The sequence below is a fragment of the Coregonus lavaretus genome, assembly GCF_964263955.1.
Source record: "Coregonus lavaretus genome assembly, contig: HAP1_SCAFFOLD_623, whole genome shotgun sequence".
In the NCBI taxonomy this organism is placed as follows: Eukaryota; Metazoa; Chordata; class Actinopteri; order Salmoniformes; family Salmonidae; genus Coregonus; species Coregonus lavaretus.
The window spans coordinates 2,221-26,464 of NW_028157212.1; the positions used below are offsets into that span (position 1 = coordinate 2,221).

The following is a 24,244-nucleotide window of genomic DNA, read 5'->3' on the forward strand; positions in this document are numbered from 1 at the left end:
AGTAAAATGTTGTTACATAACATAAAGTACAGTAATATGTTGTTACAGTAACATAAAGTACAGTAATATGTTGTTACATTAACATAAAGTACAGTAATATGTTGTTACAGTAACATAAAGTACAGTAATATGTTGTTACAATAACATAAAGTACAGTAATATGTTGTTACATTAACATAAAGTACAGTAATATGTTGTTACAATAACATAAAGTACAGTAATATGTTGTTACATTAACATAAAGTACAGTAATATGTTGTTACATTAACATAAAGTACAGTAATATGTTGTCACAGTAACATAAAGTACAGTAATATGTTGTTACATTAACATAAAGTACAGTAATATGTTGTTACAATAACATTAAGTACAGTAATATGTTGTTACAATAACATAAAGTACAGTAATATGTTGTTACAGTAACATAAAGTACAGTAATATGTTGTTACAATAACATAAAGTACAGTAATATGTTGTTACAATAACATAAAGTACAGTAATATGTTGTTACAATAACATAAAGTACAGTAATATGTTGTTACAGTAACATAAAGTACAGTAATATGTTGTTACAGTAACATAAAGTACAGTAATATGTTGTTACAATAACATAAAGTACAGTAATATGTTGTTACATTAACATAAAGTACAGTAATATGTTGTTACAGTAACATAAAGTACAGTAATATGTTGTTACAGATAACATAAAGTACAGTAATATGTTGTTACAATAACATAAAGTACAGTAATATGTTGTTACATTAACATAAAGTACAGTAATATGTTGTTACAATAACATAAAGTACAGTAATATGTTGTTACAATAACATAAAGTACAGTAATATGTTGTACATACAAGTACAGTAATATGTTGTTACAATAACATAAAGTACAGTAATATGTTGTTACAGTAACATAAAGTACAGTAATATGTTGTTACATTAACATAAAGTACAGTAATATGTTGTTACAATAACATAAAGTACAGTAATATGTTGTTACATTAACATAAAGTACAGTAATATGTTGTTACAATAACATAAAGTACAGTAATATGTTGTTACAATAACATAAAGTACAGTAATATGTTGTTACATTAACATAAAGTACAGTAATATGTTGTTACAATAACATAAAGTACAGTAATATGTTGTTACAATAACATAAAGTACAGTAATATGTTGTTACAATAACATAAAGTACAGTAATATGTTGTTACAATAACATAAGTACAGTAATTTGTTGTTACAATACATAAAGTACAGTAATATGTTGTTACAATAACATAAAGTACAGTAATATGTTGTTACATTAACATAAAGTACAGTAATATGTTGTTACAATATCATAAAGTACAGTAATATGTTGTTACAATAACATAAAGTACAGTAATATGTTGTTACAATAACATAAAGTACAGTAATATGTTGTTACATTAACATAAAGTACAGTAATATGTTGTTACATTAACATAAAGTACAGTAATATGTTGTTACAATAACATAAAGTACAGTATATGTTGTTACAATAACATAAAGTATAGTAATATGTTGTTACAATAACATAAAGTACAGTAATATGTTGTTACATTATACAAAGTACAGTAATATGTTGTTACAATAACATAAAGTACAGTAATATGTTGTTACATTAACATAAAGTACAGTAATATGTTGTTACAATAACATAAAGTACAGTAATATGTTGTTACAGTAACATAAGTACAGTAATATGTTGTTACAATAACATAAAGTACAGTAATATGTTGTTACAGTAACATAAAGTACAGTAATATGTTGTTACATTAACATAAAGTACAGTAAAATGTTGTTACATTAACATAAAGTACAGTAATATGTTGTTACAGTAACATAAAGTACAGTAATATGTTGTTACATTAACATAAAGTACAGTAATATGTTGTTACAGTAACATAAAGTACAGTAATATGTTGTTACATTAACATAAAGTACAGTAATATGTTGTTACATAACATAAAGTACAGTAATATGTTGTTACAGTAACATAAAGTACAGTAATATGTTGTTACAATAACATAAAGTACAGTAATATGTTGTTACATTAACATAAAGTACAGTAATATGTTGTTACAGTAACATAAAGTACAGTAATATGTTGTTACATTAACATAAAGTACAGTAATATGTTGTTACAGTAACATAAAGTACAGTAATATGTTGTTACAATAACATAAAGTACAGTAATATGTTGTTACATTAACATAAAGTACAGTAATATGTTGTTACAATAACATAAAGTACAGTAATATGTTGTTACATTAACATAAAGTACAGTAATATGTTGTCACAGTAACATAAAGTACAGTAATATGTTGTTACATTAACATAAAGTACAGTAATATGTTGTTACAATAACATTAAGTACAGTAATATGTTCTTACAATACATAAAGTACAGTAATATGTTGTTACAGTAACATAAAGTACAGTAATATGTTGTTACAATAACATAAAGTACAGTAATATGTTGTTACAATAACATAAAGTACAGTAATATGTTGTTACAATAACATAAAGTACAGTAATATGTTGTTACAATAACATAAAGTACAGTAATATGTTGTTACAGTAACATAAAGTACAGTAATATGTTGTTACATTAACATAAAGTACAGTAATATGTTGTTACAATAACATAAAGTACAGTAATATGTTGTTACATTAACATAAAGTACAGTAATATGTTGTTACAATAACATAAAGTACAGTAATATGTTGTTACAATAACATAAAGTACAGTAATATGTTGTTACAATAACATAAAGTACAGTAATATGTTGTTACAGTAACATAAAGTACAGTAATATGTTGTTACAGTAACATAGAGTACAGTGATATGTTGTTACAATAACATAAAGTACAGTAATATGTTGTTACATTAACATAAAGTACAGTAATATGTTGTTACATTAACATAAAGTACAGTAATATGTTGTTACATTAACATAAAGTACAGTAATATGTTGTTACAGTAACATAAAGTACAGTAATATGTTGTTACATTAACATAAAGTACAGTAATATGTTGTTACAATAACATAAAGTACAGTAATATGTTGTTACAGTAACATAAAGTACAGTAATATGTTGTTACAATAACATAAAGTACAGTAATATGTTGTTACAATAACATAAAGTACAGTAATATGTTGTTACAATAACATAAAGTACAGTAATATGTTGTTACAATAACATAAATTACAGTAATATGTTGTTACAGTAACATAAAGTACAGTAATATGTTGTTACATTAACATAAAGTACAGTAATATGTTGTTACATTAACATAAAGTACAGTAATATGTTGTTACATTAACATAAAGTACAGTAATATGTTGTTACAATAACATAAAGTACAGTAATATGTTGTTACAATAACATAAAGTACAGTAATATGTTGTTACAGTAACATAAAGTACAGTAATATGTTGTACATTAACATAAAGTACAGTGATATGTTGTTACAATAACATAAAGTACAGTAATATGTTGTTACAGTAACATAAAGTACAGTGATATGCTGTTACATTAACCGGTGTTATAACATTAACCATTCTTACATAACCCAAATCATATTAAGTTACACAAAATGGAAATTGCTCACACCATTCAAACCAATGAGGGGATGGAACTTCGAAGCCATTAATCTCAGAATCATCTTTTGACAGATATAACCTTAGAATTCTAAGGTCATGATAGGTTTTAGTTATGCGTCACTGTAGTCGCATCTTGTTATTCATAATTATTTTACTGTAATGTAGAGTGAAGGGAGCTGGTCGGTGCTGACATTTAGAATACAGAGGGGCATTTACCTTCTCTCTCTCTCTCTCTCTCTCTCTCTCTCTCTCTCTCTCTCTCTCTCTCTCTCTCTCTCTCTCTCTCTCTCTCTCTCTCTCTCTCTCTCTCTCTCTCTCTCTCTCTCTCTCTCTCTCTCTCTCTCTCTCTCTCTCTCTCTCTCTCTCTCTCTCTCTCTTCTCTTCTCTCTCTCTCTCTCTCTCTCTCCACTCTCTCACACATGTACACGCCCTACTCCTTCAATGAAGCCTTTCATTAACACACATCACAGGACCACAGTCAGGTGGCACACACACACACACACACACACACACACACACACACACATACACACACACAAACACACACACACACAAGACACACACACACACACACACTTACACACACAGATCTACTCCCATAACTTGAGGACCTGTATCAAGCTTCCAGAGCATTTACATTTACATTTAACATTTTAGTCATTTAGCAGATGCTCTTATCCAGAGCGACTTACAGTTAGTGAGCGCATACATTTTTAGAGAAGTCTCTAATAACTACAACCTTTTAGAATCTCAAATAAAGTGATCCAATGAAGAGGTATAACAGGTGTGTGCTGATGCTGTGTTGTGATTGGTGGAGGTGTGTTGATGCTGTGTTCTGATTGGTGGTTGTATGCTGCTGATGCTGTGTTGTGATTGGTGGAGGTGTGCTGATGCTGGGTTTTGTTTTTTGGTGGAGGTGTGCTGCTGATGCTGTGTTGTGATTGGTGGTGTGCTGATGATGCTGTGTTGTGATTGGTGGAGGTGTGCTGATGCTGTGTTGTGATTGGTAGACGTGTGCTGATGCTGTGTTGTGATTGGTGGAGGTTTGCTGATGCTGTGTTATCATTGGTGGAGGTGTGCTGATGCTGTGTTGTGATTGGTTGAGGCCTGACATTGCTGGGCTCCACGGAGATGTGCCAGGAGCAGCTGATGCCTGCTGGGTAATCTGAGTTGGGCCAGTTGGGCGTCTTGATGGAACCTTGAGCCTTCGTTAGTCTACCCCCACAGAACTGGTTCTCTGCATGGGGAGAGAGAGAGCCTTCGTTAGTCTACCCCCACAGAACTGGTTCTCTGCATGGGGAGAGAGAGAGCCTTCGTTAGTCTACCCCCACAGAACTGGTTCTCTGCATGGGGAGAGAGAGAGCCTTCGTTAGTCTACCCCCACAGAACTGGTTCTCTGCATGGGGAGAGAGAGAGCCTTCGTTAGTCTACCCCCACAGAACTGGTTCTCTGCATGGGGAGAGAGAGAACGCGCGAGAGAGAGAGAAAGAGAGGCATATCAGAATGTGCGTGTGGACAGCAGGTTCATGAGAGAGACTGTAAATACAGTACAAGTGTAAATAGAGAGACAGACTGAAGAGCATGAAACCAGAGTATCAATAAACAAACCTCACCGTCCATGAAACCACAGTATCAATAATCAAAACTTACCGTCCATGAAAACAGAGTATCAATAATCAAACCTCAACGTCCCTGAAACTAGAGTATCAATAATCAAACCTTACCGTCCATGAAAACAGAGTATCAATAATCAAACCTCACCGTCCATGAAACCACAGTATCAATAATCAAACCTCACCGTCCATGAAACCACAGTATCAATAATCAAACCTCACCGTCCATGAAACCACAGTATCAATAATCAAAACTTACCGTCCATGAAAACAGAGTATCAATAATCAAACCTCAACGTCCCTGAAACTAGAGTATCAATAATCAAACCTTACCGTCCATGAAAACAGAGTATCAATAATCAAACCTCACCGTCCATGAAACCACAGTATCAATAATCAAACCTCACCGTCCATGAAACCACAGTATCAATAATCAAACCTCACCGTCCATGAAACCACAGTATCAATAATCAAACCTCACCGTCCATGAAACCACAGTATCAATAATCAAACCTCACCGTCCATGAAACCACAGTATCAATAATCAAACCTCACCGTCCATGAAACCACAGTATCAATAATCAAACCTCACCGTCCATGAAACCACAGTATCAATAATCAAACCTCACCGTCCATGAAACCACAGTATCAATAATCAAACCTCACCGTCCATGAAACCACAGTATCAATAATCAAACCTCACCGTCCATGAAACCACAGTATCAATAATCAAACCTCACCGTCCATGAAACCACAGTATCAATAATCAAACCTCACCGTCCATGAAACCACAGTATCAATAATCAAACCTCACCGTCCATGAAACCACAGTATCAATAATCAAACCTCACCGTCCATGAAACCACAGTATCAATAATCAAACCTCACCGTCCATGAAACCACAGTATCAATAATCAAACCTCACCGTCCATGAAACCACAGTATCAATAATCAAACCTCACCGTCCATGAAACCACAGTATCAATAATCAAACCTCACCGTCCATGAAACCACAGTATCAATAATCAAACCTCACCGTCCATGAAACCACAGTATCAATAATCAAACCTCACCGTCCATGAAACCACAGTATCAATAATCAAACCTCACCGTCCATGAAACCACAGTATCAATAATCAAACCTTAACATCCATGAAACCACAGTATCAATAATCAAACCTCACCGTCCATGAAACCACAGTATCAATAATCAAACCTCACCGTCCATGAAAACAGAGTATCAATAATCAAACCTCACCGTCCATGAAACCACAGTATCAATAATCAAACCTCACCGTCCATGAAACCACAGTATCAATAATCAAACAATATGGTATTTTTTATTGGTATATTTACAAACATATATTATGATAAATAGATTTGAAACCTTTATCTCATTATGGTAAGTGGTGAAATAAGTATAGCCAGTTATAATTGTAATGGCTTAGCAGATAATAACAAAAGAAGAACAATATTTACATGGCTCAAAGAGAAGGAATATAATATCTATTGTTTACAGAAACTCATTCAACAATTCCAGATGAAGTTGTGTGGAAAAAGGACTGGGGGGGGGGGGGGGGATATACTTCTCCCATGGGCAAAGAAACTCAAAAGGGGTGATGATATTAATTAACAGTAATTTCGAACCAAATGTGCAAATTGTCCAAACAGATCTGCAAGGTAGATGGATTTTAAATATGTTATTGGACCATAAACAGATTGTCACGGTTTCGGCCGAGGCTGCCTCTCTTCCTTGCTCAGGCAGGCTTCGGCGTTCGTCGTCTCCGGAATACTAGCTGCCACCGTTGTATGTTTCTATGTTCGTTTGGTCTGGTCTGGTATTGTACACCTGTTGTCGTTTAGTGTCATTAGTGTCCTAAAAGTTCTCGTTGTGTTTGTCAGGTGTTGTGTGTGATTGTTCCCATTGTCGTGTTGGTGCGCTACCCGTTTCGGTGCGCTATTTGTAGCTTGCCTCCTTGTATTTTTAGGAGAGGATTTTCGCACATGTTTAGTGCGCCCGTTTGTTTACGCCTGTGTGCGCATTTTCTCGCCTCCGGGCTGTTTGGATTGTATTTTGTGTGCTCTACTAAAAGTCTTTGTTGGACTTAACTTCTGCGTCCTGCGCCTGATTCCACACCACACCCACCTACAGCACCTACTGACAGAATCACACACCTTCGGAATGGAATCAGCAGGAGCCGCAGCAGCACAGGCGACGTTGGAGGACAGGGTCCGGGAGCAGAATGACCAGATCCTGCGGATGGGGTCCGCCCTGCAGGAGGTGATCACCACCCTCCAACGCTGGGAGACCCGAGGGACACCCCCAACGCCATCTTCCCTGCCCTCACCATCGGCAAGTCAGCCCATTCCCGCTCCGGAACCCAGAGGAGTTCGACTCTCGCTCCCGAGGGCCTATGATGGGACCGCTGCCGGGTGTCAGGGCTTCCTTCTCCAGGTGGAGCTTTACCTGGCCACCGTGCACCCGGCGCCCTCGGGACACGAGAGCGTGTCCGCCCTGATCTCCTGCCTTTCCGGCAAGGCGTTAGAATGGGCCAACGCCGAGTGGAGGAGAATAGACGCTACCACCATCACGTATGCTGAGTTCTCCCGCCGCTTCAGGGCGGTGTTTGACCATCCCCCGGAGGGGAAAGCGGCGGGGGAGCGTCTGTTCTGCCTCCGGCAGGGGAAGAGGAGTGCCCAGGAGTTCGCTTTGGAATTCCGTACTCTAGCGGCGGATGCAGGGTGGAATGAGCGGGCCCTCATCGATCACTATCGCTGTAGTCTACGTGAGGACGTCTGTAGGGAGCTGGCCTGTCGGGACACCAGCCTCTCGTTCGACCAGTTAGTCGACATGTCCATCAGGCTGGATACCCTGCTAGCTACCCGCGGACGTCCCGAGGGGGGTCCGTCCATTTCACCCTCCAGCGCCTCCGAGCCGTGCCCCATGGAGCTCGGGGGCGCTGGCGCTAGAGAGAGGAGGGGTCGGAGTACGAGGGGGTCCATCTCCTGCACCAACTGTGGTCGGGGAGGACACACCGCGGCTAGGTGCTGGGGATGGCCTCCTAGGGGAGAAGACGACAGGCCCCGCACTGGGGAGTCCTTCCAGGTGAGTAGGCGCCCCACTCACCCAGAGCTCTCTGTTGCACACTTCTGTATACCTGTGCGTTTTCCACAGGTAGCACCTCATTCCCAGCATAAGGCGCTGGTAGATTCAGGCGCGGCTGGGAATTTTGTGGATAAGAAATTTTGTTTAGCCTTAGGGATTCCCCTTCTCCCTGTTGACGTCCCCTTCCCCGTTCATGCCCTAGATAGCCGTCCGTTGGGTGCGGGCTTGATCAGGGAGGTCACGGCGCCACTTAGGATGTGTGCGCAGGGGGGTCATCAGGAGATGATCCAGCTATTTCTGATCGACTCGCCTGCGTATCCGGTGGTGCTGGGCATGCCCTGGTTGAGTACCCATAACCCGTCTATTTCGTGGCAGGAGAGGGCTCTGATGGAGTGGTCTGCCCAGTGTGTGGGTCGATGTTTAGGCGTTTCCGTAGGGGCTACCTCGGTGGAGAGTCCAAACCAGGTGCCCGCATCGCACGTTCCCCCTGAGTATGGGGATTTGGCTATTGTGTTCAGTAAGTCGAGGGCGACGCAGTTGCCTCCCCATAGGCAGGGAGATTGTGCGATAGACCTCCAGGCAGGAGCTGCGCTCCCACGGAGCCATGTGTATCCTCTTTCTCAGGAGGAGAAGAGAGCTATGGAGACTTACATAGACGAATCTCTGAGACAAGGATACATACGGCCCTCCACTTCCCCTGCGTCCTCGAGTTTCTTTTTTGTGAAGAAAAAGGATGGTGGGTTACGCCCGTGCATAGATTACCGTGGTCTCAATCAGATCACGGTGAAGTACAGTTATCCACTCCCGCTGATTGCGACCATGACGGAGTCATTGCACGGGGCGCGTTTCTTCACTAAATTAGATCTCAGGAGCGCGTACAACTTGGTGCGCATTAGGGGGGGCGATGAATGGAAGACAGCCTTTAGTACCACCTCGGGCCATTGCGAGTATCTTGTCATGCCATACGGGTTGATGAACGCTCCTTCAGTTTTCCAATCATTCGTGGATGAGATCTTCAGGGACATGCAGGGGCAGGGGGTGGTCGTGTACATAGATGACATTCTCGTGTACTCGTCTACCCGAGTCGAGCATGTGGCCCTGGTGCGCCGAGTGTTGCGGAGGCTGTTGGAGCACGACCTGTATGTCAAGGCAGAGAAGTGTCTGTTTTTCCAGGAGTCGGTCTCCTTTTTGGGTTATCAGTTGTCTGCGTCAGGGGTGAAGATGGAGGTAGACCGGGTGTCAGCCGTGCGTAATTGGCAAACGCCAACCACTGTGAAGGAGGTGCAGCAGTTTTGGGGTTTGCGAATTACTACCGGAGGTTTATCCGGGGTTTTGGACAGGTGGCAGCTCCCATAACGTCTCTTTTGAAGGGGGGTCCGGTGCGTCTGCAGTGGTCAGCCGAGGCGGACAGGGCGTTTGGGAGGCTGATGGACCTGTTTACCTCGGCTCCGGTGCTGGCGCATCCGGATCCCTCTTTACCATTTCAGGTAGAGGTGGACGCGTCAGAGGCCGGTATAGGAGCCGTGCTTTCGCAACGGTCCGGCACGCCACCTAAACTCCGCCCCTGTGCTTTTTATTGCAAGAAGCTCAGTCCGGCGGAGCGAAATTATATGACGTAGGGGACAGGGAGATGTTAGCCGTGGTACAGGCCCTAAAGGTGTGGAGGCACTGGCTTGAGGGGGCTCAACACCCTTTCCTCATTTTGACGGACCACCGTAACCTGGAGTACATCCGGGCAGCGAGGAGACTGAACCCTCACCAGGCGCGGTGGAATATGTTTTTGACCCGATTCACATTTAAGATCACGTACATCCCTGGGTCACAGAACGGCAAGGCAGACGCACTGTCTCGGCGGTATGACATGGAGGAGAGGTCCGTGGAGCCCACTCCCATACTGCCGGAGTCTTGTCTGGTGGCACCGGTAGTGTGGGAGGTCGATGCTGAGATCGAGCGGGCGTTGCGCACCGACCCTAGTCCACCTCAATGCCCGGAGGGTCGGAAGTACGTTCCGCTCGAGGTTCGGGATCGATTGATCTATTGGGCTCACACGTCACCCTCCTCTGGACACCCTGGTATCGGCCGGACAGTGCACTGCCTTAGTGCTAAGTACTGGTGGCCCACGTTGCCTAGGGGTAAGTTACTACCCCTGCCCGTTCCACAACGACCATGGTATCACCTCTCGGTGGATTTCATCACTGACCTTCCTCCTTCACAGGGGAATACCACTATACTGGTCGTTGTGGACCGGTTTTCTAAGGCCTGTCGTTTGCTCCCTATGCCGGGCCTTCCTACTGCCCTGCAGACCGCCGAAGCGCTATTCACCCATGTGTTCCGGCACTACGGGGTACCCGAGGATATTGTGTCTGATCAAGGTCCCCAATTTACCTCCAGAGTCTGGAGAGCCTTTATGGAGCGGTTGGGGGTCTCGGTGAGCCTCACCTCGGGTTACCATCCGGACAGTAATGGGCAGGTGGAACGTGTGAACCAGGATGTGGGTAGGTTTCTTAGAACATACTGCCAGGACCGGCCGGAGGAGTGGGCAAGGTACGTTCCCTGGGCCGAAATGGCCCAGAATTCCCTACGCCATTCCTCCACTAACCTAACCCCTTTCCAATGTGTGTTAGGTTACCAGCCGGTTCTGGCACCTTGGCAGCAGAGCCAGATCGAGGCTCCTGCGGTGGATGAGTGGGTGCGGCGCTCGGAGGAGACATGGAACGCTGCACACGTCCACCTGCAGCGGGCCCTCCGTCGTCAAAAGGCGAGCGCCGATCTCCACCGCAGTGAGGGACCGGTGTACGCACCTGGTGATCGAGTCTGGCTCTCTACCAGAAACCTGCCCCTCCGCCTGCCCTGTCGGAAACTGGGTCGGCGGTTTGTAGGGCCATTTAAAGTCCTGAGAAGATTGAACGAGGTGTGTTACAGATTACAACTACCTGTTGAGTATAAAAGTATTAACCCCTCGTTCCATGTGTCTCTTCTCAGGCCGGTGGTAGCTGGCCCACTCCAAGAAAATGAGATCAGGGAGACTCCTCCGCCCCCATTGGACATCGAGGGGGCACCGGCGTACTCCGTGCGGTCCATCTTGGATTCGAGACGTCGGATGGGGTGTCTCCAATATCTAGTGGAGTGGGAGGGGTACGGCCCGGAGGAGCGGTGCTGGGTGCCGAGGAGAGACATTTTGGACCCGTCTCTCCTGACGGAATTCCATCGTGGTCACCCGACGCACCCTGCTCCGCGTCCTCCTGGTCGTCCCCGAGGCCGGAGTCGGCGCACGTCTGGAGCCGCGCGTCAAGGGGGGGGTACTGTCACGGTTTCGGCCGAGGCTGCCTCTCTTCCTTGCTCGGGCAGGCTTCGGCGTTCGTCGTCTCCGGAATACTAGCTGCCACCGTTGTATGTTTCTATGTTCGTTTGGTCTGGTCTGGTATTGTACACCTGTTGTCGTTTAGTGTCATTAGTGTCCTATAAGTTCTCGTTGTGTTTGTCAGGTGTTGTGTGTGATTGTTCCCATTGTCGTGTTGGTGCGCTACCCGTTTCGGTGCGCTATTTGTAGCTTGCCTCCTTGTATTTTTAGGAGAGGATTTTCGCACATGTTTAGTGCGCCCGTTTGTTTACGCCTGTGTGCGCATTTTCTCGCCTCCGGGCTGTTTGGATTGTATTTTGTGTGCTCTACTAAAAGTCTTTGTTGGACTTAACTTCTGCGTCCTGCGCCTGATTCCACACCACACCCACCTACAGCACCTACTGACACAGATACAGTATGGCTCATTAACCTTTACGGACCAAATAATGATGATCCACAATTCTTTGACAATATATAATAAATTATCAACCCTGCAACGAATACAAGACTCTATTATTATGGTGGGAGATCATAATAGTGTTTTATATACAGTGGGGAAAAAAAGTATTTAGTCAGCCACCAATTGTGCAAGTTCTCCCACTTAAAAAGATGAGAGAGGCCTGTAATTTTCATCATAGGTACACGTCAACTATGACAGACAAATTGAGGAAAAAAAATCCAGAAAATCACACTGTAGGATTTTTAATGAATTTATTTGCAAATTATGGTGGAAAATAAGTATTTGGTCACCTACAAACAAGCAAGATTTCTGGCTCTCACAGACCTGTAACTTCTTCTTTAAGAGGCTCCTCTGTCCTCCACTCGTTACCTGTATTAATGGCACCTGTTTGAACTTGTTATCAGTATAAAAGACACCTGTCCACAACCTCAAACAGTCACACTCCAAACTCCACTATGGCCAAGACCAAAGAGCTGTCAAAGGACACCAGAAACAAAATTGTAGACCTACACCAGGCTGGGAAGACTGAATCTGCAACAGGTAAGCAGCTTGGTTTGAATAAATCAACTGTGGGAGCAATTATTAGGAAATGGAAGACATACAAGACCACTGATAATCTCCCTCGATCTGGGGCTCCACGCAAGATCTCACCCCATGGGGTCAAAATGATCACAAGAACAGTGAGCAAAAATCCCAGAACCACACAGGGGGACCTAGTGAATGACCTGCAGAGAGCTGGGACCAAAGTAACAAAGCCTACCATAAGTAACACACTACGCCGCCAGGGACTCAAATCCTGCAGTGCCAGACGTGTCCCCCTGCTTAAGCCAGTACATGTCCAGGCCCATCTGAAGTTTGCTAGAGTGCATTTGGATGATCCAGAAGAGGATTGGGAGAATGTCATATGGTCAGATGAAACCAAAATAGAACTTTTTGGTAAATACTCAACTCGTCGTGTTTGGAGGACAAAGAATGCTGAGTTGCATCCAAAGAACACCATGCCTACTGTGAAGCATGGGGGTGGAAACATCATGCTTTGGGGCAGTTTTTCTGCAAAGGGACCAGGACGACTGATCCGTGTAAAGGAAATAATTAATGGGGCCATGTATCGTGAGATTTTTAGTGAAAACCTCCTTCCATCAGCAAGGGCATTGAAGATGAAACGTGGCTGGGTCTTTCAGCATGACAATGATCCCAAACACACCGCCCGGGCAACAAAGGAGTGGCTTCGTAAGAAGCATTTCAAGGTCCTGGAGTGGCCTAGCCAGTCTCCAGATCTCAACCCCATAGAAAATCTTTGGAGGGAGTTGAAAGTCTGTGTTGTCCAGCGATAGCCCCAAAACATCACTGCTCTAGAGGAGATCTGCATGGAGGAATGGGCCAAAATACCAGCAACAGTGTGTAAAAACCTTGTGAAGACTTACAGAAAACGTTTGACCTGTGTCATTGCCAACAAAGAGTATATAACAAAGTATTGAGAAACTTTTGTTATTGACCAAATACTTATTTTCCACCATAATTTGCAAATCAATTCATTAAAAATCCTACAATGTGATTTTCTGGAATTTTTTTCCTCATTTTGTTTGTCATAGTTGACGTGTACCTATGATGAAAATTACAGGCCTCTCTCATCTTTTTAAGTGGGAGAACATGCACAATTGGTGGCTGACTAAATACTTTTTTCCCCCACTGTAGCTCAATGGACCATAAAGGAAATCACACTATAAACTATCACCCTCATGCTCTTAAGGAAATCATGAATGTCATGGATACATTAGAATTAGTAGATATATGGAGGCTTAAATATCCTGACCTAGTGAGATATAATAAGAGCGTCTGCTAAATGACAAAAAAAAAAAAATAATAATAATAATAAAATAAATAAATATACATGGCGGAGACTCAATCAAGCTAGTCGTCTTGACTTCTTTCTTATGTCATTCTCGTTGGCACCAAAAGTTTAAAAAGTGTTGATAGGGGACAGAGTGCGGTCGGACCATCATATAATTGGCATATACATTACTCTTACTGAATTTCCACGTGGGCGAGGATGTTGGAAATTTAATCAAAGCCTATTGGATGATAACTTGTTTAAATAGACAGAGGAATTTATAACAGATTTTTTCCGACATAACATAGGTAGAGCAAATCCCGTTATTGTATGGGACACTTTTAAATGTGCCTTTAGAGGCCACGCAATTCAGTACTCATCTCGAAAACAAAAGCAATTTATGTCAAAAGAGTCCATACTAACAAAGGAAATAGAAGGTCTAACAGAACAGATAGATAGCAATAAAAACTGTAACATAGAGGCTCAGAATAAATTAGAGGAAAAACAAAAATAAATGGAGAACCTTATTCAAGAAAGATCAAGTGTAATATATTATAAAAATAAAGCAAACTGAATGGAATATGGGGAAAAATGCACCAAATTATGTTTTAATCTTTTAAACATAGAAATGCTACCAAAAATAATTTACTGAAACTGGTTACAAATGATGGAGTCACCCATGATTCACCAAATTATATTTTGAAGGACTAAGCAAAGTACTTTAAGCATATATTCGTTTCAGTCGCCTCCATCTCCTCTAACTAAAGCTAATTGTAGGGATTTTTTTCTATTGATAATGTAAAATCAACAGCCATACAGAAAGACTCATGTGAAGGTGAAATTACAGAGGAGGAACTTCTGGATGCAATTAAAGACTTTAAGTCTGGGAAAACTCCAGGGTTGGATTGCATACCAGTCGAGGTATACCAAACCTTTTTTGATATACTCAGAGGACCGTTATTAGCATGTTTTAACCACTCCTATGTAAATGGTAGATTATCAGACACTCAAGAAGAAGGTCTGATTTCATTATTACTGAAACAGGATACAAGTGGGAAATATAAAGATCCAGTCCATAAAAATATTGGGGGCCCCTTACACTTCAGTGTTGTGATGCAAAACTTCTAGCAAAATGTATAGCGCATAGAATTAAAAAGGTATTGTCGGACATTATTCATTCTAATCAGACAGGTTTTTAACATGGACGATACATTGGAGATAATATAAGGTAAGTACTGGAAACAATAGAACACTATGAAAAATATGGGAAACCAGGCCTGCTATTCATAGCAGACTTTGAAAAGGCATTTGATAAAGTACGACTGGAGTTTATATATAAATGCCTGGAGCATTTCAATTTTGGAGAATCTCTTATAAAATGGGTTAAAATCATGTATAGTAACCCTAGGTGTAAAATAGTAAATAATGGCTATTTCTCCGAAACTGTCACGAGGAGTAAAACAAGGTTGTCCACTATCGGCATATCTATTTATTATGGCCATCAAGATGTTAGCTATTAAAATCAGATCCAACAATAATATCAAGGGATTAGAAATCCAGGGCTTAAAAACAAAGGTGTCATTGTACGCTGATGATTCATGTTTTCTTTTAAATCCTCACCGTCCATGAAACCACAGTATCAATAATCAAACCTCACCGTCCATGTGTGGTTTCCCTCCTTGGTAGTGAACCACGAACCCCCGTCCTCCGGTGCTACTATCGGACACCATCTCCAGCATCATGGTGTTGGAGGTAGAGATGAGAGCCCCTGGTCGGAACGTCCCACAGAACCTCCCCAGCTTCTGCACCGTGTGCGAGTGGCCGTTGTACACGTCCAGGTAGTCATAGCGACAGGTGGGGTCGGCCTCCAGGTCAAACATGCGGAAGGAGAGCATGACCACGTGGCCCTCGGGGACCTGGGTATTATGGGATGTAGATGAGAGGGGTTAAAGGTCAGAGGTTAAGCCTTAGAGGGTCAAGTGTGTAGTTAGCCTATTGGAGGCTAGTGTGAATGACCATAAATTTTCCCTGGCACCCCAAAAGTACTCGTTACATTTTGAATGCTTAGCAGGACAGGAAAATGGTCTAATTCACGCACTTATCAAAAGAACATCCCTGGTCATCCCTACTGCCTCTGATCTGGTGGACTCACTAAACACACATGCTTCATTTGTAAATTATGTCTGAGTGTTGGAGCGTGCCCCCTGGCTATCCGTAAATAAAATAAAAACAAGAAAATCTTGCCGTCTGGTTTGCTTAATGTAAGGAATTTAAAATTATGTTATGCTTTTACATTTACTTTTGATACTTAAGTATATTCCAAACCAAATACTTTTAGACTTTTATTCAAGTAGGATTTTACTGGGTGGTTTTCACTTTTTCTTGATTAATTTTCTTTTAAAGTATATTTACTTTTACTCAAGTATGACAATTGGGTACTTTTTCCACCACTGTAGCTGGAGGGTTGAGTATTTTGTTTAGTGGTTATACAGTGTTGTGGTATATCTTCTGTTTGGTACTCACAGTGATGTACCAGGTGCATTTGCGGTTGGGTTTGTAGTGGCTGGGGAAACCCTCACTGCCCACGAAGCCTGAGTCAGTCACCAGGTGACCTCCGCAGTGGAAGACAGGCCTGAGAGAGAGGCAGGAGGAGACAGAGAGGAGACAGAGAGAGAGAGGGAGAGAGAGAGAGAAATTGATGCATTATACTGTCTCTTTTTTTTGTGAGTAGAAATGAACTAATCCATGGCATGTTTTATAATTTTTTCAGTTTCAGAAGTCACAGGAATCTTGCTTCTACTACTAATGTAATGCACTCCTTTAACCATCAACATTCTGGGGGCAGAACCCCTCTCTACACACACACCGAAACCCCAGGCGCACAGACCCGCTCTGTTCTCTGAAGCTGGGAAGGGCCAGTGAACTGTCATAGTGTGTGTTTTTATAAAGGTAGGTCCAACCCTGGGCAGTAACACTGATCATATGTACAGTGTAGCATAGTCAAGCATACATACACACACGCGCACTCAAGTTTTAAGTTTTATTATTTGTATGTACGGGATGTACGGGATACGCCTGGTATTTTGGCCCATTCCTCCGTAGGGTGAACGCACCAATTGGTGAGTCGCTCTGGATAAGAGCGTCTGCTAAATGACGTAAATGTGCCCTTGAGCAAGGCACTTAACCCTAATTGCTCCTGTAAGTCGCTCTGGATAAGAGCGTCTGCTAAATGACTAAAATGTAAAAAATGTAAAACATTTATACATAGTCCAACTAAATGCTAACTTGCAGCTTCCTTCTCGACAATGCAACACCAATGAGAAATAATAAAAGATAAAGAATACGAACATAAAGTAAATGGCTCAGTAGAGTAGAATAAACAGTTGAGCATGAATGTATACAGTTGAGCATGAATGTATACTGTATGTGTGTGTGTGTGTGTCTGTGTGTGTGTGTCTGTGTGGGTGTGTGAGTGAGTGAGTGCATGTGTGCTAAGGTTCAGAGAGTCATTGCAGGTGGTCAGTCCAGCTCAAGTGTTCAGCAGTCTGATGGCTTGTAGACAGAAACTGTCTCTGAGCCTGTTGATATCAGACCTCATGTTACGATACCGTCTGCCCGACGGTAAGGGAGAGAACAGCTCGTGGCTGGGGTATGTGGGGTCCTTAATGATGCTGCTGTTTCGTGTAGATGTCCTGGATGGGGTTGGAGCACGTCCCAGTGATGGATGGAGCAATTCCCGTACCGTGATGCAACCGGTAGCTCTTGGTGCAACGGTAGTATTTGGAGAGGACCGAATTTGCCGAATTTCTTCAGCCGCCTTAACCTTTTACTGCGGTGGGATAAATCAGGGTCACACAGAGGGATTCTTGGTAGTCTTTTACTGCGGTGGGATAAATCAGGGTCACACAGAGGGATTCTTGGTAGTCTCAAGCAAATCTACTTTGAAATAAAAGTATATACCTCACACACATGGTTATGGGCTTAAAAAAAGAAGACACCGGTAACATGTCAGATACAGAGTGGAAATGTATTCCATTTTGAGTTTGCATCCCAAATTACACTTTATATACAGTTGAAGTCGGAGGTTTACATCCAACTTAGCCAAATACATTTAAACTCAGTTTTTTCACAATTCTTGACGTTTAATCCTCGTAAAAATTCCCTGTCGTAGGTCAGTTAGGATCACCACTTTATTTTAAGAATGTGAAATGTCAGAATAATAGTAGAGAGAATGATTTATTTCAGCTTTTATTTCTTTCAGCACATTCCCAGTGGATCAGAAGTTTATGTACACTCAATTAGTATTTGGTAGCATTGCCTTTAAATTGTTTAACTTGGGTGAAACGTTTCGGGTAGCCTTCCACAAGCTTCCCACAATAAGTTGGGTGAATTTTGGCCCATTCCTCCTGACAGAGCTGGTGTAACTGAGTCAGGTTTGTAGGCCTCCTTGCTCGCCCACACTTTTTCAGTTCTGCCCACACATTTTCTATAGGATGGAGGTCAGGGCTTTGTGATGGCCACTCAAATACCTTGACTTTGTTGTCCTTAAGCCATTTTGCCACAACTTTGGAAGTATGCTTTGGGTCATTGTTCTTTTGGAAGACCCATTTGCGACCAAGCTTTAACTTCCTGATTGATGTCTTGAGATGTTGCTTCAATATATCCACATAATTTTCCTTCCTCATGATGCCATCTATTTTGATAAGTGCACCAGTCCCTCCTGCAGCAAAGCACCCCCACAGCATGATGCTGCCACCCCCGTGCTTCACGGTTGGGATGGTGTTCTTCGGCTTGCAAGCCAACCCCCTTTTTCCTCCAAACATAACGATGGTCATTATGGCCAAACAGTTCTATTTTGGTTTCATCAGACCAGAGGACATTTCTCCAAAAAGTATGATCTTTGTCCCCATGTGCAGGGGCTTCTTTATGGCAGTTTTGGAGCAGTGACTTTTCAGGTTATGTCGATATAGGACTCGTTTTACTGTGGATATAGATACTTTTGTACCTGTTTCCTCCAGCATCTTCACAAGGTCCTTTGCTGTTGTTCTGGGATTGATTTGCACTTTTCGCACCAAAGTACGTTCATCTCTAGGAGACAGAACGCGTCTCCTTCCTGAGCAGTATGACGGCTGCGTGGTCCCATGGTGTTTATACTTGCATACTATTGTTTGTACAGATGAACGTGGTACCTTCAGGTGTTTGGAAATTGCTCCCAAGGATGAACCAGACTTGTGGAGGTCTACAATTTTTTTTCTGAGGTTTTGGCTGATTTCTTTTCATTTTCCCATGATGTCAAGCAAAGAGGCACTGAGTTTGAAGGTAGTCCTTGAAATACATCCACAGGTACACCTCCAATTGACTCAAATTATATAAATTAGCCTATCAGAAGCTTCTAAAGCCATGACATCATTTTCTTGGAATTTTCCAAGCTGTTTAAAGGCACAGTCATGTAAACTTCTGACCCACTGGAATTGTGATACAGTGAATTATAAGTGAAATAATCTGTCTGTAAACAATTGATGGAAAAATAGTAGATGTCCTAACCGACTTGCCAAAACTATAGTTTGTTAACAAGAAATTTGTGGAGTGGTTGAAAAACAAGTTTTAATGACTCCAACCTAAGTGTATGTAAAAGGTGGTCCTCTGTAGCTCAGCTGGTAGAGCACGGCGCTTGTAACGCCAAGGTAGTGGGTTCGATCCCCAGGACCACCCATACACAAAAAATGTATGCACGCATGACTGTAAGTCGCTTTGGATAAAAGCGTCTGCTAAATGGCATATTATTATTATTATTTAAACTTCCGACTTCAGCTGTACATCAAAGAAGACTGAAATATAACAAAACCGTTTGACATAGAAACGCCAGTTTTTTTAAAAATATATTATAAATAAAGCGCATTCATTATGAAATTATGAAAAATATTAATAACATTCCACCCATGAGGGCGCTTTGGTCATTCAACTGCAGGAAAGGCCTAGGAAGTAGAGACACTGTTGCACCCTGGTGGTGTTGTTGGTCCATGTCAAGTCATAGGTGCTGTGGACTGAGAGGAACTTAAAACTCGTGACTCTCTCTACTGCAGTCCCATTGATGTGGATCGGGGCATGTTCCCTCCTCTGGTTCCTGAAGTCAGCAATCAACTCCTTTGTTTTGCTGTTGTTGAGGGAGAGTTTGTTGTCATGACACCACAATGCCAGTTCACTTACCTCCTCCCTATAGGCTGACTCGTCGTTGTTGGTTACCAGGCCTACAACCGTGGTGTCCTCAGCAAACTTGATGATGGAGTTGGTGTCGTGCAAAGCCACGCAGTGGTGGGTGAACAGGGAGTATAGCAGAGGACTGAGGACACACCCCTGAGGGGCCCCTGTGTTAAGAGTCAGTGTGGAGGAGGTGTTGTTGCCAATCCTCACAGCCTGTGGTCTGACCGTCATGAAGTCCAGGATCCAGGGTGGTGTCCAGACCCAGGGCTCTGAGCTTGTTGTCGAGCTGGGAGGGACAAATGGTGTTGAATGCTGAACTGTAGTCAATGAACAGCATTCTCACATAGGTCTTCCTCTTATCCATATGTGTTACAGCTGTATGAATAGGGATGGAAATGGCATCTTTCGTGGAGTGGTTGGAGTGGTAGGCAGATTGGAGTGGGTCCAGTGTGCCTGGCATGCGTATATAATTATGTGTAACAACACTTTTGTTACCAAAGTGATTACAGTGTTACTACACAGGTATAAGAATAAACGTGATGTTAAAAGTGTGACCGGACGTTTTGCCTGGTATGCTGCCCTTGATGTGGGTCACGACCAGCCTCTCCAAGCACTTCATGACGACCGAGGTGAGCGCGACGGGGCGATAGTCATTTGGGCATGTCACCTTGTTTTTCTTGGGCACTGGGACGATGGTGGTCTTCTTAAAGCAGGTGGGGACTACAGCCTGGGACAGGTACAGGTTAAAACGGTGCCACACTAGAAAATTGTCACCAGACACAATGCACACTTTACTTTGGCATGGGGGCGAAGGCAGACATTGGCACTTTGAAAAACTGAAAACAGTGGGCACTACACATAGCCTGTTATATAATATGTTTTAGGAAACAGACACGCATACACATGCACACTCAGACACGCTCGCACACACACACACACACACACACACACACACACACACACACACACTGATACATTTTACAGCAAGCCCTCAGGCTTATTAATTCAGTTTCTGGGTCGACATAAATATTTAATTCAAACAACTTTAACGGTCCCGAACTGTTGTAAAAGGTTCCAACATACAGTACTGGATATACAACACTATCTCCCAGTCAACACCCATAGCTCAATTCATAGTTCTGTCCTCTGGTAGAACCTTTCCATCCCTGACCCCACCCCCTTCTCCAACCATGTTCCACTTCCACACACAGGTCCTGACAGGGGTTGCTTTGTGTTCAGAGTGGTACTGAAAAGCCACACTGCATGGTCCAAATGTCTTAAACATCTCAAGTAGTCTTGGCCCTCCCTTCTAACCCACTGGCCAAGCTAAATAAAACAGTCCACAAGTATCTGCTTGTCAAACCTGCGCTAACGTTCCACTGCATTGTATCTCATTCTGATATTAAAGATCAAAATCCCACCGTTCCATCTTGGACCGTCGAGGCTGTGTCTGAAAGGGATCTGATCAAAAGTGGTGCACTAGGAAATATGGTGCCACAGACACACAGCAGGGTTAGCTAGTCTCCACAGACACACAGCAGGGTTAGCTAGTCTCTATACTAACCACATCATCTCCTCCTGTGGCTCCGCCTAACCGCCTGCATGCTATTTCTAACTACACTAGGGGAAATAATTGAGTTTTAGGAAGAAAACAGTGCAGAGAGAGTGCAGAGAGACAGGAACAGATTAAAACAGTGCATAGAGAGTACAGAGAGACAGGAACAGATGAAAACAGTGCAGAGAGAGTGCAGAGAGACAGGAACAGATTAAAACAGTGCAGAGAGAGTGCAGAGAGACAGGAACAGATGAAAACAGTGCAGAGAGAGTGCAGAGAGACAGGAACAGATGAAAACAGTGCAGAGAGAGTGCAGAGAGACAGGAACAGATGAAAACAGTGCATAGAGAGTGCAGAGAGACAGGAACAGATGAAAACAGTGCAGAGAGAGTGCAGAGAGACAGGAACAGATGAAAACAGTGCATAGAGAGTGCAGAGAGACAGGAACAGATGAAAACAGTGCATAGAGAGTGCAGAGAGACAGGAACAGATGAAAACAGTGCATAGAGAGTGCAGAGAGACAGGAACAGATTAAAACAGTGCAGAGAGAGTGCAGAGAGACAGGAACAGATTAAAACAGTGCAGAGAGAGTGCAGAGAGACAGGAACAGATGAAAACAGTGCAGAGAGAGTGCAGAGAGACAGGAACAGATGCAAAAAGCAGTAGCTTAAAGACAAACAGGCAAATAAACTGGTTGATTGATAGAAAAACTTCCTTCACATATACACGTTTTCATATGCACACACATGCACACTGGGTACACACTGACCAAAGACACGTTGACACTATCACACACACATTGTTTAAACACACAAATGCACCCTCAAGTGAGCGCACACTCCTTTTCTGACTCACCTGGTAAAGTTGGTAGTCTGGCTTTGAGCCTGGATCCATCCCAGTGTCAGCGACAGCAGGACACACACACTCCACACACCACACACCCTGCCCTGCATCCTGCTCTGATGCCCACCCAAACCAAGAGAGGGAACAGACCAGAGAGAGGGCGAGTAGAGGAAGACAGAAAGGAGGGAGGAAGAGGCAGAGTAGAGGCGTGGAGAAAGTGAGGAGGATTGAGAGAGAGGAGAGAGAGAGGGATATAGGAGGCAGGGGTACGAGGAGGGGAGGAAGTGAGGAGGATTGAGAGAGAGGAGAGAGAGAGGGATATGGAATGCAGGGGTACGAGGAGGGAGGAAGTGAGGAGGATTGAGAGAGAGGAGAGAGAGAGAGAGAGAGAGAGAGAGAGAGAGAGAGGGATATAGGAGGCAGGGGTACGAGGAGGGGAGGAAGTGAGGAGGGTTGAGAGAGAGGAGAGAGAGAGAGAGAGAGAGAGAGAGAGAGAGAGAGAGAGAGAGAGAGAGAGATATAGGAGGCAGGGGTACGAGGAGGGGAGGAAGTGAGGAGGATTGAGAGAGAGGAGAGAGAGAGGGATATAGGAGGCAGGGGTACGAGGAGGGGAGGAAGTGAGGAGGATTGAGAGAGAGGAGAGAGAGAGGGATATAGGAGGCAGGGGTACGAGGAGGGGAGGAAGTGAGGAGGGTTGAGAGAGAGGAGAGAGAGAGAGAGAGAGAGAGAGAGAGAGAGAGAGAGAGAGGGATAGAGAGAGAGAGAGAGAGAGAGAGAGAGAGAGAGAGAGAGAGAGAGAGAGAGATACAGAGGGATATAGGAGGCAGGGGTACGAGGGGGGGAGGAAGTGAGGAAACGAAAGAGGGGCAAAAGAAGGAGAGTTTAACGTGTCCCAGATGGGGATTCCGCGTTTTATTTCGTGGTGTGTCTGTGGTGTCATGTGACAAGTAAACAAATATCTAAACGACGTCAAATTAACTTTTGTTGACTCTGGTTTGAATGAGGAGTCCTATGAGTTTTATATTACGTATTCTTGGAAAACAGGTAGCTACAGAAGTGAAATATGTTGGATATAAGGTGTGTGTATATGTGTCACAGACAAAGTGCCAGTGTTACTGTAGATGTATATAATGAATGACTGCTTCACTACTCCTACAGGCACAGCACACAATCATGAAAAACAAACTCTAACTCAAGCCTGCTTGAACCACGCACACCATTTCCTTCTACAGAGTGAGAGCCAATGTCATTGAGGATTATTATGGGATATGCTGGGTGGGAAACCTGTTTCCATTGGTAACCCGAGGGCACTCTGGTCAAAAAGATAGGGCACAGAATCATTATATTTCATGTGGCTGGTAGTTAAAACTGGATTCTGTCTCAAATGGTTTGATCTGTGGATGTGAAAATAAATAGTCTTGAAATAGATTTGAATGGGATGAAATGACTGCATATGATATTGCCTAAATATATAGTATCAACATGAGCACCCTTTGTGTAGGAATTTAAAACTCTGAACAGGCTTTGGAATGGGAAGGCCTGTCATTAAGTCCCATTGGGAGAAACACACTGCTATGTGATCATAATCATCATCAACATAATCATTACCATCATCATCATTACCATCATCATCATTACCATCATCATTGCCATCATCAT

At 42.8% G+C, this 24,244-nt stretch overlaps 1 protein-coding gene across 1 annotated transcript; it reads right to left on the bottom strand.

Moving 5' to 3' along the window:
- Window positions 1–4,748: 4,748 nt before the first annotated feature.
- Window positions 4,749–22,695, bottom strand: LOC311125679 (procollagen C-endopeptidase enhancer 2-like; the record flags this gene model as incomplete). The annotated part of the gene is made up of 4 exons (XM_084199707.1): window positions 4,749–4,873; window positions 15,644–15,902; window positions 16,510–16,618; window positions 22,598–22,695. Coding segments are annotated over 4 exons (591 nt in total), but the record flags the coding sequence as incomplete, so codon positions are not given.
- Between the last annotated feature and the right edge of the window lie 1,549 nt (window positions 22,696–24,244).